At 34.7% G+C, this 14,509-nt stretch overlaps 1 protein-coding gene across 1 annotated transcript; it reads left to right on the forward strand.

The window, feature by feature from the left end:
* Window positions 1–266: 266 nt before the first annotated feature.
* LOC118343701 (disease resistance protein RUN1-like) lies at window positions 267–3,656 on the forward strand. Its single transcript, XM_035690101.1, has 5 exons — window positions 267–583; window positions 839–1,946; window positions 2,029–2,100; window positions 2,438–2,929; window positions 3,051–3,656. Exons 2-5 carry the CDS (start codon window positions 954–956, stop codon window positions 3,654–3,656), a joined length of 2,163 nt encoding a protein of 720 aa, XP_035545994.1. The 5' UTR covers window positions 267–583; window positions 839–953.
* Window positions 3,657–14,509: the final 10,853 nt, after the last annotated feature.

Below are 14,509 nucleotides of genomic sequence, written 5' to 3' on the forward strand. Positions count from 1 at the left end.
GAAATTCCCATCAAATTTCGGGTTTACGTGTCCCACGTGATCCTATTTTCATGGGATCAATTTAAATTGAATGGATGAGTGTTTGACCACTTAAAGGACTCTTAAGATGATAGACTCTCACTCACAAACGTCTTCATGAGAAAGAATCGGTCAACATCTATGGCAAAGACACTCGCACGAGTTTTACGGATCATCTATATGCTGATTTAAAACGGAAAGGTATTCTCCTATTTAGGGATGATGAAGCACTCCAGCGAGGAGAATACATTTCTAAAGCGCTTCGGAAAGCAATTCAAAAATCACAATACGTCATCGTCATTCTTTCGGAAAATTATGCTTCTTCCAAATGGTGCCTCAGGGAACTTGCCGAGATCGTTAAATGGAAGAAAAAGACGAAGCTGATCAAAATTATTCCTATTTTCTACTATGTGGATCCTTCAGACGTAAGAAATCAAAGAGGGACTTTTGCAAAAGCTCTCGCCACACATGAAAAAGATCCCAAGCTAGACATCAAAGAGATTAAAATGTGAAAAAAAGCTTTCAGTAAGGTGGGCAATATTAAAGGAGAGCACATACATGACAGGTAAAATTTCCTCTTTTTTTCTTCCAATGACAGATATATAGCAAGCAATTATGACATTTATAATTTTTAAAATGTTTAAATTGTGATCTGGTTTGACAGCTCGAGTGTTGCAAGACGAAAAATATTGAAGTACGAATTAAAGTGTTTCGCTTCCTCTAATAAACAATGCTAATTATCAACTAAAGCTAGCGTTTTTTTTTTTTTGCTCGTGTCGATTCAGGTCTTGTCAATATTAATTGTTCTATCAATTTATAGGTACGAATCAACAATTATACAAGATATCAGTAGACGTATATCTCGTGAGTTGAATTCTAGATTCTCACGTCTTGATTACGATAAACTTGTTGCAATAGACTCCCAAGTAGACAAAATGATGAAGTTATTGGATATGGAATCGAACGATGTTCGCTTTGTAGGAATTCATGGGATGGGTGGCGTTGGTAAGACAACGCTGGCCCAAATAATTTATGATCGAGTTTCTAATTCTTATTGTCGATTTGAAGGAAGCAGCTTTATTTCTTGTATTAGAGAAGAATCTAAAGCTCGTGGTCTAGCTTCTTTACAAAAACAACTTCTTTCTATGATCATACAAGAAGAAATACAAATATGGGATCGAAACCAGGGAGATCGGATGAGAAAGAAGATGCTGAGTAATAAAAGGGTTTTTATTGTCCTTGATGATGTGGATAGTGACGAGCAACTAACGGCATTAGCAGGGGATCGGAAATGGTTTGGTCCAGGGAGTAGGGTGATTATAACATGCAGAGATAGTCATCTGTTGAAAACACATGAAGTGAATAATATCTATAAGGTTGAGGAGCTTCAAACTGATGAAGCATTGCAACTCTTTAGTTTGTCGGCCTTCAAGAAAACGCATCCTACAGAGAATTACAAGGATCTATCTATGGATTTTGTGGAGTATGCTCAAGGTCTTCCTTTAGCCCTTAAAGTTTTGGGTTCCTTCTTATTTGGCAGAACGATAGTTGCCTGGAGAAGTGCTAGGGATCAACTAGAAGCAATTCCTAATAAAGAAATTATGAATATACTTCAAATAAGTTTTGAGGGGCTGGAGGATTTCCAGAAAGAGTTGTTTTTGGACATGGCATGTTTGTTCCAACCACAGTACAGGCTAGATAACATATTTTTGCAGACATTAGAAAGTTTTGGTTACTATCCCGGCATCAACATTGACGTACTCGTAGACAAGTCCCTCCTCACCATCTCAGATGGAATGTTGTTCATGCATGATTTGCTTAAAACAATGGGTCATGAAATAGTTCGCCGCGAATGCCCTGAAGAACCTGGACGACGTAGTAGACTGTTTCGTGTGGAGGATCTCTATCACGTACTGAAGAATGATACTGTAAGTTGATTAGAGTAGATATTAATATAAAAAGGTATATTTTCATCCTAATTCTTGCTAACCTGTTGTTCTTGGTTACCAGGGAACTGATGCAACTAAAGCCATAGTCGTGGAGTTTTGTCCTGAAACGAAAGATCAGAGACTCAACGCCAGAGCATTGTCAAAGATGAGAAAATTGAGATTTTTTAAATTTCATCATTCTCAAACTTTAAAATGGCGTGGAAAACCCTTAAAATACATGCCAACCAATGAGTTGCGATACCTAGAGTGGCCTGGATATCATTCGAAATTCTTTCCGAGCAGTTTCCAACCAAAAAATCTTACTGTACTCAGGATGCGTCGCAGCCGTATCAAACAACTATGGAAGGGGTCGATGGTATGTTTCTCACTTGTATAAATACGTATTCATCTTAATAATTCCCCATTAATTTCCCAACCAATTAAGTTAATATATTTATATTTTGATCCAATTAACTACTTGTTTACAACAGGTTTTAGACAATTTGAAGGTATTTGATCTGAGTTATTCTGAGAATTTGATTGAAATACCAGATTTTTCTGGAGTACCAAATCTTGAGGAAATAAACCTGGAAGATTGTAGAAGCTTGTGTGAGCTCCACCCATCCATCGGAAGTTTAAAACATTTAAATGAATTGGTACTTAACAAATGTTCAAGCCTTGAGAAGTTACCAGACCTGAGTAGTTTGGAATGCCTGACCTATCTTGAGGCATATGAAACTGCTATAACACAAATACCATGTGCCAATCTAATGCCCAAGAGCATCCGTGAGTTTAGTCTTCAAGGAGGCAAGTTGATGCGACTTAAATCAAAAGATCCCATCTATGATATCGGATCACTTGTAGAATATCGGAAGGAAGGAATATATGATTACGTAGAAGCAACGTGGATTGATGTTGACAGCAAAGGAGAAAATATTTTAGACATGGCTGGGGTAGTTGTTTCGGCTATGTATGACGATTTGGTGAGTCAGAAACAAATAAATTATGTTAGAAAAATGCTTTGACAAATAGAAAAATTAATATCGCCTTGCAATTGCTTTATTTTTGCTGCAATTAACATCTCTTTTTGGGTTATTTTTACAGACGACAATAAGTATATGGTCGTTGGGATTCTATATCCCGGAGTGGGTTCAGTATAAAAGTAACGGCTCCTCTGTAAAGATAGATTTGGATGCTAATACGAATCCGGAGATGGGGTGTGTTTTCTTTATTGTCTGTGATTCTGATCAATTCTTTTCCATGGATTATGGACATTCTTCAATTTCTTCGTTATTCAAGGGATGGAATATTGAAAGTTCAGAGATGGGGCTGACAATAAGGTTTGAGAGGGATAAAGAATATTGTGTGGAATATGATAGTTTGGATTACAGATTAATGGATGTCTCTTTCAGTAAGCGAATCGGATTTTGGGTGTATATACCGGCGGTTTTGCGGTTGCCGTTTTTGGACATAAGGAGGGTCATTAAGATTTCATTTGAAACAGGCTGGTATTATTTCCAAGGTCGTGTAAAACCAATAGAAGTGAAAGAATGCGGGGTGCATTTCTTCTGTCCAGATGATGCTAATTCAAAGTTTTTTAATAGCATTGCTCCTTTTGGCCATTCGGGATCTTCTAATTCAGATTTCCATCGACGATTTGTCGGCTATATGAGAAAGAAAAAGGACATGAAAAGTTATCATGAAACGTAAGTTTGAGTTTTGATTTTGTTAGATATGCTTGAATTAAGTTGTATTGACATGGGTTTAGGGTCTAATTTAACTATTTTTTAAATCAGGGACCGTACGTGTGTTTTATCAAGTTGATTGCTTTTGTGTGTGGCAAACACAAAAGGGCAGAGGAGTTCAAGTCAAAGGGCTTGATGATATTCTCTTGAGTAGCGGTATCATTCACATCCTTTATATAATCTAAATCATTCATAGCCTGTGATGTATCAGAGCAATTTAGTGTGAGTCTATCTTCAGAATACCTATATAAAGCCAATGAAAATAGTTGCGTGGTTATCTTCAGAATAACTAGTGGTTTTCTTTTCTTTTCTCTCCAAATGAGAATAATTGGAATTGATTCTAAGCTAATTACGTGTTATTTTGCTTGAACAGGTGGTTGTAAAGTTTTAACTTGTTTCTACCTCTGATAAAGGTAAAAAAGTATCTTTGAAAGGAAGTTTTGAAGTGACAGACGTGGTATTGTTATGATGTCTATGAAAATGAGGGAAAATCAACAGTTTTGAGTGCAAGTTCCTAGTATAGGAGCAAGTCCATCCAGAGCAAGTTTTCCCCACTAAGCTGGGACCGTAGACAATGTTTCGGGATTGTCTACATTTCGCCTCAAATTGTTTGCATTAAGGAGTGAATAATTGGTTGATACCCAGGTGAGATATATGGCAAAATTGCTCCAAAATACACTCACAACCATATAACATAATTTCTATATTAATATTTACAACATTCACATATGTTCCACTGTTCATTGATTGCTGATAAATGTATACTTGCTGCAATATATAAATTATCCAACAACTCAGGAAAAAAATAATTTATATGCCAATACAAGATTTCCCTAGAAAAGGTCAGGTTATAGCACATTGACTGATAGCTTCCACCAACATCAGTGACACCTATTAATTCCAGGTAATTACTCTTTCAATACACCAGTCAATACCAAAATCAATATATTTTAAACAAACATGTGGTCTATCCCAAGTTCCATATAACAACATCATGACCTATGAGGTTAATTCTGTAATAAACCAAGAAAGTCAGAAATTAACATGTACCATCACTGGATCTGGAACTTGTGCAATACGTTATATTTTTCACTTCTCTTGGTGGTTGCCATTTCAATATCAACTGTGACGAAACAGTGGCCTTCCATCACAGAACTGTACCCTGCTGGAACCCTTGGATATACAACTACCTACATGCAAGCTAGTGTATCCCTGCTTGAAAAAAAAACTTAAGTCAACTGTACCCACTCAGTTAATGAATATCCAGAGCCCTACAAACACTAGTCCATTGTATAGGAGTAGATACTCACTCATGCTGGTGAAAACCATTACCTGATCATCACCAAACATCAATACCTACTTCCATATTATACCTGATTATATATTCCCAACACAAAAGCCCACTTATATAACCACCTCCCACCCTTTTTATCAAAACACCCCCAACTTGCCCACACTACACATCGAAACATTGGCATTTATAACACTGCCATTTCCGTAGGGGGAACAAAAAACACAAAAGTCCCTAACACCTTAAAAAAACTTGCCCATATGAGAGATGTTATGCATCTCCTTGGGTCTCTTGGTGAGGCTCCCTACTTGACTCTAACTGCGAGGATATCATATTCAGTAGTTTGTCATGCTCAAAAAAAGGTTGCGCAGATCAGCCATATCACCCAAAAGTGCCTCTAATTTACTCTTGTAAATTTCTGCACAAGTCTTGTTCCTTTCATTCTCCTTGGCCATACGTTTAAATGCCTTGTTCTTTTGCAAGAATGGGGAGGGCTCAGGTATGACTGAGTGGCCCAGCCTTTGTGCATAGCCATATTTGAACCTAAGACCTCTTTGAAAACATCATCAGCAGCTTCATCAACATCCTCAATGCCTTTCTCATTAAACCTCTCTACCATCAGATTCTGAAATTTCGTAAAGAAGGAAACCATGATTTTCAGGTCAGCCATGCATAGTTCATTATATAATTAGAAATCAGAATACAGATCAGCTAACTTAGATAATTGTGTTCACTTGCTGCATTGATGAATTTCCCCTTCTTACTTGACCAGTGTGTTTCTTTGTAAAATATAATCATATTCGGTGCCTCCTCACCCTTCAATTAAAATGTATGTTAATTAAGGCTCAATCCATTTTATAAACACACATAACACTCACTTTAAACACGACATAACTTGCCCTCTCTTCCATAAGCCTAACAAAAGATTTCCTCCCACCTGTTTATTTCACCTTCTGTTTTTTCTTATTATTACTGTTTCTACGAGACTGCTCCTGAAAGAATTCGAAATAAATATTGTCATGCACTTACACTTATTACTCAATACCTTATAGATGACAACTATAAGAGGAAAAAACAACAACAAATAGTCAGTTTTCCCATCATGATTATAACACTAGTCATACTCACCTTGAATGTCCCGCTGGCCCACCTTTCACATAGCCACTTCCAAACATGTGGCTCCACTGATGATCACCGACCAGCTAGTGCCTCCTCATGCGATGCATATTTAGGTAGTACTTGTGTAGTTCATAGTGGTATGCATTGTACTTATCAGGGAGCGCGTTTACTACAGCTTCGCGATGGTTGTCTCTTGTCCAATCCAACACAAAGTCACCCTGCATGGACATTGTATCATATCACATACTTCTTGTCACTCGAAAAATCACCACTTTGAATCATAAATAACAAGCAATAGGCATATCTATTAAAACCCTACTCTAACACGATTGATGAGCTCGTGCTTCTCCTTGTCGTCTACCACACTCCAACTTGCATGCCTCATTTCTGCATGTACTCTTACAATCCAGCTCACTTGACTACTGAATATTGTGGTATTTTCGCATGATGGACCCCTATGCCCATCCTTTTTATTTAAAGGGATCTTACCCAACTTTCATAACCTTTCAAATGCAGTACCCTTAGCAGGCCCTCGGCTTTTTTTTTTTTTATTGGTGGAACTATAATAACGAAGTTAATAAACTTGTTATTAACACAGAAGCATGGCTAACCAAATTAACAGCAATGAGTAAAGACACATGTTATGAACATCATAACCTTTAACTGACAAAACTGTGATGTTATCCCCCTCATTTCCGTCATGTTGTACATCATGGATGGATGCTTCTACGCCCACTGCTAGTACTGCTTCAGGTGAGGCATCAACTATGGGATCCTCCTAATCTCTTGGGCTCTTTGTCGGAGGCACCAAATCTAGAACTTCGTCAATAGCGCTTGATACCATGTGTGGACGTCGAGGTCGTCCCCTCCGTCCTCTTTTTACAGATATCACCATTAATGATGTATTTTCCTATAATTACAATACAACAATCCACATGTTTTCTTTGAACATAACCACATAACAATTGTTATCACCACTATACCAACTTGTGTTACTTTTTTCTAACTTTATCTCTCCTAATTCCCCACCAATAATTGTGTGTAAGTAAACATCACTGTTTGAATGTGCCATAAAATATACATCACTTCCTCAGGTTACAAAATACAAATCATGATTTAACACTTTGCTATTGCACATCAAGTCACCTTTTCACAAAAACAGCAACATATAGTTCAATATTTTCCATGGCCCTAACACAAATCATGTTATCTATTCTGAATAATTTTTAATGACATAATATAAGCCTTGCGTGGCAGAAATGTTTATGATCACTAGTGCCAAATTAATTAAGTCCTTATCACATTAATGCAATTGAACACATAAAGCTCAAAGGAAGATCAAACCAGGGATGACATTTCAAAATCACAGGTGTTATCACATTCTGGCCTCTTCACAACCAGGAAGTGAAAACTGTTTCAACATGAGTTATCACATTCTAGTCTCTTTTTAAAATTAGAGGACTTATCACATTTAAAGTATGTGAAAACATACATATCTGGACTGAAGCCCTCTACTTTGACAAAAAAACATAAACTGATATCTGAGGTGATTTCTAAACACCACTGCAGCGGGTATGCTGCTATTGTAATGTTTTTACTACACTTAGCAACATGCCTGAAAAACTATAGAAGGCACTCTAGGCCAACAACGACAACCTTAAGAAAATGTTTTCCACTATGTTCTTCTAATTAATCCTTATATGCAAACCCCAGTATGAATTTTTTTACCTCAATATCTATCAAAGTTCCTACCATAGATGAAAAATTAGTCTTTAGAGTCAACATTCAGATTTAATTCCAAGTATATGCCTCTTAAAAGATCCCTGATCTTTATGAAGAAGATATATCACATAGAAAAACCATCAACCAATCAAGTATTTGCTTCGTGAAGGCAAGAATATGATTGTAGGGTTACAAAAGGATTTACCTTTTCTTGCCTCTGTTGGTTAGTTCTTCAGCCAAATGGGTGAACTGTGTGGTGATAGCAAGGCAAGAAAGAGTCACTGCCCCGTGAGTACTTATCCTTTGGTATGCAGACTATTAACCCTCTTCTCCTTGCTTACTTCTTTTTTCTATTTTTTTGTGAAATCTCCTTGCTTTACTTCTTGATCCTACTGGAACCCAGGGCACCTTCTCACATTCTGGCCTTTGGTACCCACAAAGAAATGATGTAATTCTTCTGTCACTTCGAGGTCAATGACTGGCGCGAGGTCACCTACTCTCCAATGTTAATATCCCGCCTTTTACAAATAAATATTCCCACGTATGGATTGTCTGGGTCATAAATCACCTTTTGTGTCATATATTGGGCATCAAAGGTCTTCGGAGTTCGGAGAGGGTTGGTACAAAAAGTATTGTATATTAACATGTAGGATAGGTTTTAACTTTGAGTTGAGTTGAATTTTTTATAAATAATAGTGAATTGAGATGATAGAATGAGTTTTTTGAGATTTACCTAAGATAAATTTAAGACAATATTTAGATGTTGAGCTGAGCTTAGTTTTTTATGAATAATAGTGAGTTGAGTAGTAGAGAGAGTTATGTGAGACTATCTAAATTGAATTTAAAGTGTATTTGGATATTACGATGAATTTAATATTTATTATGAGAAGTTAAAAAAAGTTATGGATCTCATGTATAAAGATGTGTTAAGTTGAAAAAGATTGTGAGTCTCACGTGTAAGGAGGTTTTGAGTTTAGATGAGTTTAGTAATTTGAGTGTTGGAATGTTAGACTCAGCTTAAAATTAGATTGAGCTCAGCTGAGTCTTGCAACCAAGTGCAGTCTAAATGTGTTTGGATGTTAAGACGAGTTTAAACGTATTTATGAGAAATTGAAAAAAGGTTGTGGATCCCATATGTAAAGAAGTGTTAGATTGAAAAAAATTGTGGGTTTCACGTGTAAAGAGGTTTTAAGTTAAGATGAATCTAATAATTTGAGAATTGAGTGTTTAGATATTAGACTTAATTTAAAATTAGATTGAATTGAGTTGAACACCGATGAGTTTAACAACTAAACAGAGGACAAATGTTGTTTTTGCAATTCAGGGCAAGAATCTGTTTTACATGCATTAATTTTCTGCCTAGAAAAAGTTGTACATGTGGAAGAAATATTTTCCTTTTATGCTGCATATGGATTCATTGAGGGACTTTTTGGATGCTGCTACATATGTGTTGGAGAAGGGGAACCAATCAGATCTATCCAGATTTTTCCTCATCACTTGGGGAGTTTGGTTCATGCGTAATAAAATGCAAATCAGAAGACTTCTTGTTGAACTAAAGCAGGTTATTAATAATGCTCCGTCCCTACACAAAACATACTCTTTTTTTTTTTTTTTTTTTTAAAGAAGAGCCGGTAGCCATATGGAAGTGGCCCCGTCCCAAGTTTATTAAAAAGCCCTCACTTATGGCGGAGGAATACCGTGGTTACAAGCCAAGTATGAGGGAGTTTACAGAAAAGAGAAAACAAAAACCTCCCAAATACAAACCAACCTAAGAACCAAAACGGCAAGACAGAAAAACAAAAAAACAGAAACTAACAGGCCTAACAAAAAATACGAAAATAAAACTAAACAGGCCTATAACAAAACAAAAAAGCATCTAAACAAGCCTAACAAATAAAAACTAAATAACCAGAAACAACAAAACCAAACCTGGACCGCAGACTAACAGCGCAAATACGGAATGCCAAGAAAATCCAGCCGCACAATACCTTTTAAATACCTGGGAAAATCTTGATTGCCGTTATACGTGACATTCAAACCCATTTCACCTTCTCTAGCAAGAAAATCCGCTGCACTGTTACCTTCCCGCAATTGATGAACCACAACAAAATTAAGCCCCTCGAGTTCCTTGTGCAAAGCCTCCCAAAAATCCCAAAGATACCACACAGAGCAGTTACCCTTACAAAGCTAATCAACAACAATATGAGAATCACTTTCAATAATCACATTAATCAAATGGAGCCGTTTACACAATCTAATACCATCCAGAATAGCTTTCATTTCAGCGCCATTATTCGTTCCCACCCCATAATGGGCACAAAAAGCCCCGTTTACACAAAACATACTTAGAGCTACAGAAAGTGCCCTTAGTAAAGGCAAAGAGAATATGCTGTTGGACACCACCACCAGTGGGCTTCTTAAAGCTGAATGTAGATGGAGATATGTTTGCTAATCTGCATAAGGCTGGTATGGCTGTCCAACTTCGTGATGACCATAGCAGTTTGGTGATGGCAGTAAGTAAAGTGGAAAATGAGGTAGAGGATCCGGCATCTATTGAACTTTTGGCTTTATTATGGGGATTACAGCTTAGTGTCCACTTTGGTATCACATATTGTTCTCGAGAGTGATTGTTTGGTGATGGTTAAAGCATTTAAAGAAGACCAAGAGTCTTTTTCAACAAATAGCAACCTCATTCATGAGGCAAAAAACTTGTTTCATCACTTTAGTGATGTTGAACTTCAACATGTGCATCGTATGGGGAATGATGTAGCTCATAGATTAGCACATATGCTTGGAACGTTGATAATATAGATATGTAGTTTGTGGGTGCTACATATTTGTTGCTCAAGCTTTGGGGCTTGATAAGTATGGTTTGTACTGATTGTGTTTTTATATTAATGAAATCTAAAGTTTTGTTATCAAATGGAACAAAACTTTGGAATTTTGTTAGTTTAACTTGGCTGGGAAAATGCTTGTGTAAGATGACTTGACCATGTAAATATTATTTTGATAATGCATGCTATTCTCTCTCTCTCTCTATCTATCTCTCTCTCTCTCTCACACACACACACACAAGCCAAGTTCTTTTGACAGCTGGCCAATTTTTTTTTTTTTTTAACCATGATGGCACAAACAATCCAAAAGAAGAATCTGATCATGCAAATGAACAAAGGTGAAAGATCAGGATGCATATACACACAATGCAGGGATGAAACCCCAATCAGAATCCCGTGAAATGGTAATATAGCTACAACGAAGAAGCAAATTCAAGGATAAGATGAATCATTTGTGCATCATAAGCAGTGGCTTAGCCCTTCCATCAAATGTGTTTCAAGTTTCAACACGTCCAGCAGCATAACTCAACTTGTTCATCTGCTTCACACCAATAAAAGCCATTCAGAGTTCCCATAAGAAAGACTCAGCTTTGGGGTACGTAGGATGGATTTGTGTTGAAAAGGATTGAGGCGATCATGCGGAAGGATAACCTAGACTCACATAGCCCAGAATTTGTTCAATCTAATCAAATCCTGCATTTAGAGGTGATTCCTACCCTATTCGAGCAGATCTTACCTCACTTCCCCTACCACATCCCAAACAGGGTTATGGTTTCAACAGTGCCCTCGCACCCAATGGATTCACAATCACTTGCCCTATTGACTTTTGGAATTTATAAAGTACAATATTGACTTTTGGATCTTAACAGAGGATGCCATTTGATAGTCAGCAACAGTCAGTAGGTCCAACACATTGGTTTTCGTAGTTTGGAATGTAAAGTGTAAAACACCTAGAAATTTCAGGGTGAAAAGTGTATTTATGGCATAAATTTGTTAAAGATAAATACAACACTCCAGATTAGGTTCAAAGAAACATGATAATGAAGTAGCAAATGCTTAATTGTGCTTGTAAGAACTACCAAGGCCAGTAGCAAGGGCAAGACTTCTATTTTTTTGATAATATAAAATTTTCTTCATAGTCTAAGGACACCAAGGCCAGTAGCAAGGGCAAGACTTCTATTTTTTTGATAATATAAAATTTTCTTCATAGTCTAAGGACACAAGAAGTATACAACAACGAACACCTAATTACAAGTAAGAGCAAGACTTCTGTCTGACAGATGAAATCATTCATGTTAAAATCTTATGGTAATTTAATGCTTTCTGAACTTTAATACAAGTACCAAAAGTTGTGAAATATGTTCAATCAATAAAATTGTCTTCCACTCAATAATATAACATTACTTGGTTTGTTTTCACAAACTATCTCAACTTATCTCACCTCATTTTATTTAATTATTACAATTTTTTCAAATTCCAACATAAAATATAATAAACAATTCAACTTTTTCAAATTCTAAAATAATAATAATATTAAAAAATAATATTCTAACAATATTTTATCATCTCAACTCAACTTAACTCAACTCAATTCAACATCCAAACATAACCTAAAATAATATTTGAAGAGTGAATCATAACTATGCAAAATTTTAAAGATGTATAATTTAATATAGACCAATTTAAAGATATATTATACAAATATAAAGATGCATCAGCTATTACGAATGCTCTAAGTCATCTAAGTTATTTGATTGTCCAACAGTACGGGTCTAACAGTGTACATGATTATTTATGTTTTAGTTAAAAATTTCTAAAGTGGGTGGAAGTCACCCTCGAAATTACGTACATACGAGTTTGAAAGCAATGCATTCCGTAACCGATAGCTAGTTGACACTGCATCTACTTTGTCTCGGGTTGAATAGTATTGGTACTACTTTTATTCTTTTTTATTTTTTTATTTAATAATTAAGAAAATGATTATTAATAAAATTGTATATTTTTTTTTAATGATTAAAGATGTTAAAAAAATATTTTAAAAAATAAAAAATAAATAAAATTTCAAATATATTGTAGAATAATAAAATAATAGTAAAAGAATAATAAGTCATTATCTTCATTTGAGTCAAGGAGAAGCGAAATTACGTAGAACCTTCGTGTGCAAATTTATTAGTCCTATGCGTTTTAAATTTCTTTCTTTTTGTATGTATTATTAATAGGGTAATGATAGGCTTACCTATATCTATCCATTTACTATGTATATTATATTTAAAATTTTTTATTTTTTATCATTTTATTTTAAGTAGTTTTTCAACATTCTTAAATCATTAAAAAAATTAAAAAAAATATATAATTTTACTAATAATATTTTTTTAACTATTAAATAAAATTAAAAATTAAAAATAAATGAATAATAAAAAAGCAGTAATTATTCTTAATCATTTTTTTGCCATGTCAAATGCATGATGTTTCAATTCATATCGCTAATTTTAATCTCTTGCTTTACGAGGCAAAGTTTTTTTATTCTTAATTAAATTTGTGACAAACTTTTTGCCTTTGCACTTCATCTTCCTCTAGAAAATGTAGCCAAAGTCAGCCAACAGCTCTGCAACGCTCATTTGGTTGTCAGAAAAATTAGAAACGAAAAAAGAAAATCAAGTCAGTCAGTCAACAGCAGAACCTTCGTATGCCATGAGGCCGTGTGATGGGTTACCATGAACAGGGCTTACCTCATGATATCTCAGGTCGACCAGTATTACTTTTATTTTATTTTATTTTTATTTAATGTTTAAGAAAAAGAAAAGTGCAATTTTCATTAGGGGCATATCAAGTGGACAAATTGAGAAGGCATAATAGTACTACTCATGTATTAATATTTTGTAAGATTGTTAACGTGTATGATAATAATTATTTAAGCAAATTAAAAAAATACTTAGAAAGAAAAAACACTCAAATGACTTTGTGTTAACTCCTAGACGGGTCTAACAGTGTACATCTAATTAGAATATTAGTATTAGTTTCTCTATATGCATAGTTAAAATCACTTCTTTTGAAAATTGATTTTACATATCAAGAAAAACATCTACATTGAATTATGTATATTTGAACCAAATAATAATAAAATATTATTATATTTTTATTTTTTTCTGAAAATTATTACTTTTATATATTTTACATACAATTAGCACCATGTGCCAAAAATACCAATTTCATATATTAAAATGACCAATTGTATCAATAAATATTAATATTTACTAAAACATATTTTTGATCATCAACTTAATATAAATTTTATATATCAAAATCATCTTAATACAAAATTCCACAAAGTTGATTTTAATTGGTAGGATAGAGAAAAAAAGGTAAAATAATGTTTGGAGAGTGAATCATAGCTATGTAAAATTTGGAAGATCCATAATTTAATGTAAACCAATTTAAAGAGATATTATATAAATATAAAGATGAATATAAAGACGTATCAGCCATTGTAAATGCTCTAAGTCATCTAAGTCATTTGATTGTCCAACAGTAAGCTCGATGGGTCTAACAGTGTACATGATTATTTGTGTTAGGTTGTGTTTGGATGTTGAAGTGAGTTGAGTTGAGTTGAGATGATAAAATATTGTTAGAATATTATTTTTTAATATTATTATTATTTTAGGATTTGAAAAAATTGAATTGTTTATTATATTTTATATTAGAATTTGAAAAAATTGTAATGATGAGTTGAGATGAGTTCTAGTTAAAAAATTATATAGTGGGTGGAAACCTTCCCAGAAATTACGTGGGTACGCGCTTGAACGTAATGCATTACATAATTAATAGTTGATGCTGCATTTACTTTGAACTTTT

The sequence above is a fragment of the Juglans regia genome, chromosome 5 (assembly GCF_001411555.2).
Source record: "Juglans regia cultivar Chandler chromosome 5, Walnut 2.0, whole genome shotgun sequence".
Classification (NCBI taxonomy): domain Eukaryota; kingdom Viridiplantae; phylum Streptophyta; class Magnoliopsida; order Fagales; family Juglandaceae; genus Juglans; species Juglans regia.

Excerpts from the sequence above, each read along its gene's own strand:
- LOC118343701 (XM_035690101.1), top strand. The coding sequence starts at position 954 with ATGATGAAGTTATTGGATATGGAATCGAACGATGTTCGCTTTGTAGGA. Across the intron at positions 1,947-2,028 it reads ACGTACTGAAGAATGATACT|GGAACTGATGCAACTAAAGC; the intron begins GTAAGTTGATTA and ends CTTGGTTACCAG. Across the intron at positions 2,930-3,050 it reads CGGCTATGTATGACGATTTG|ACGACAATAAGTATATGGTC; the intron begins GTGAGTCAGAAA and ends TTATTTTTACAG.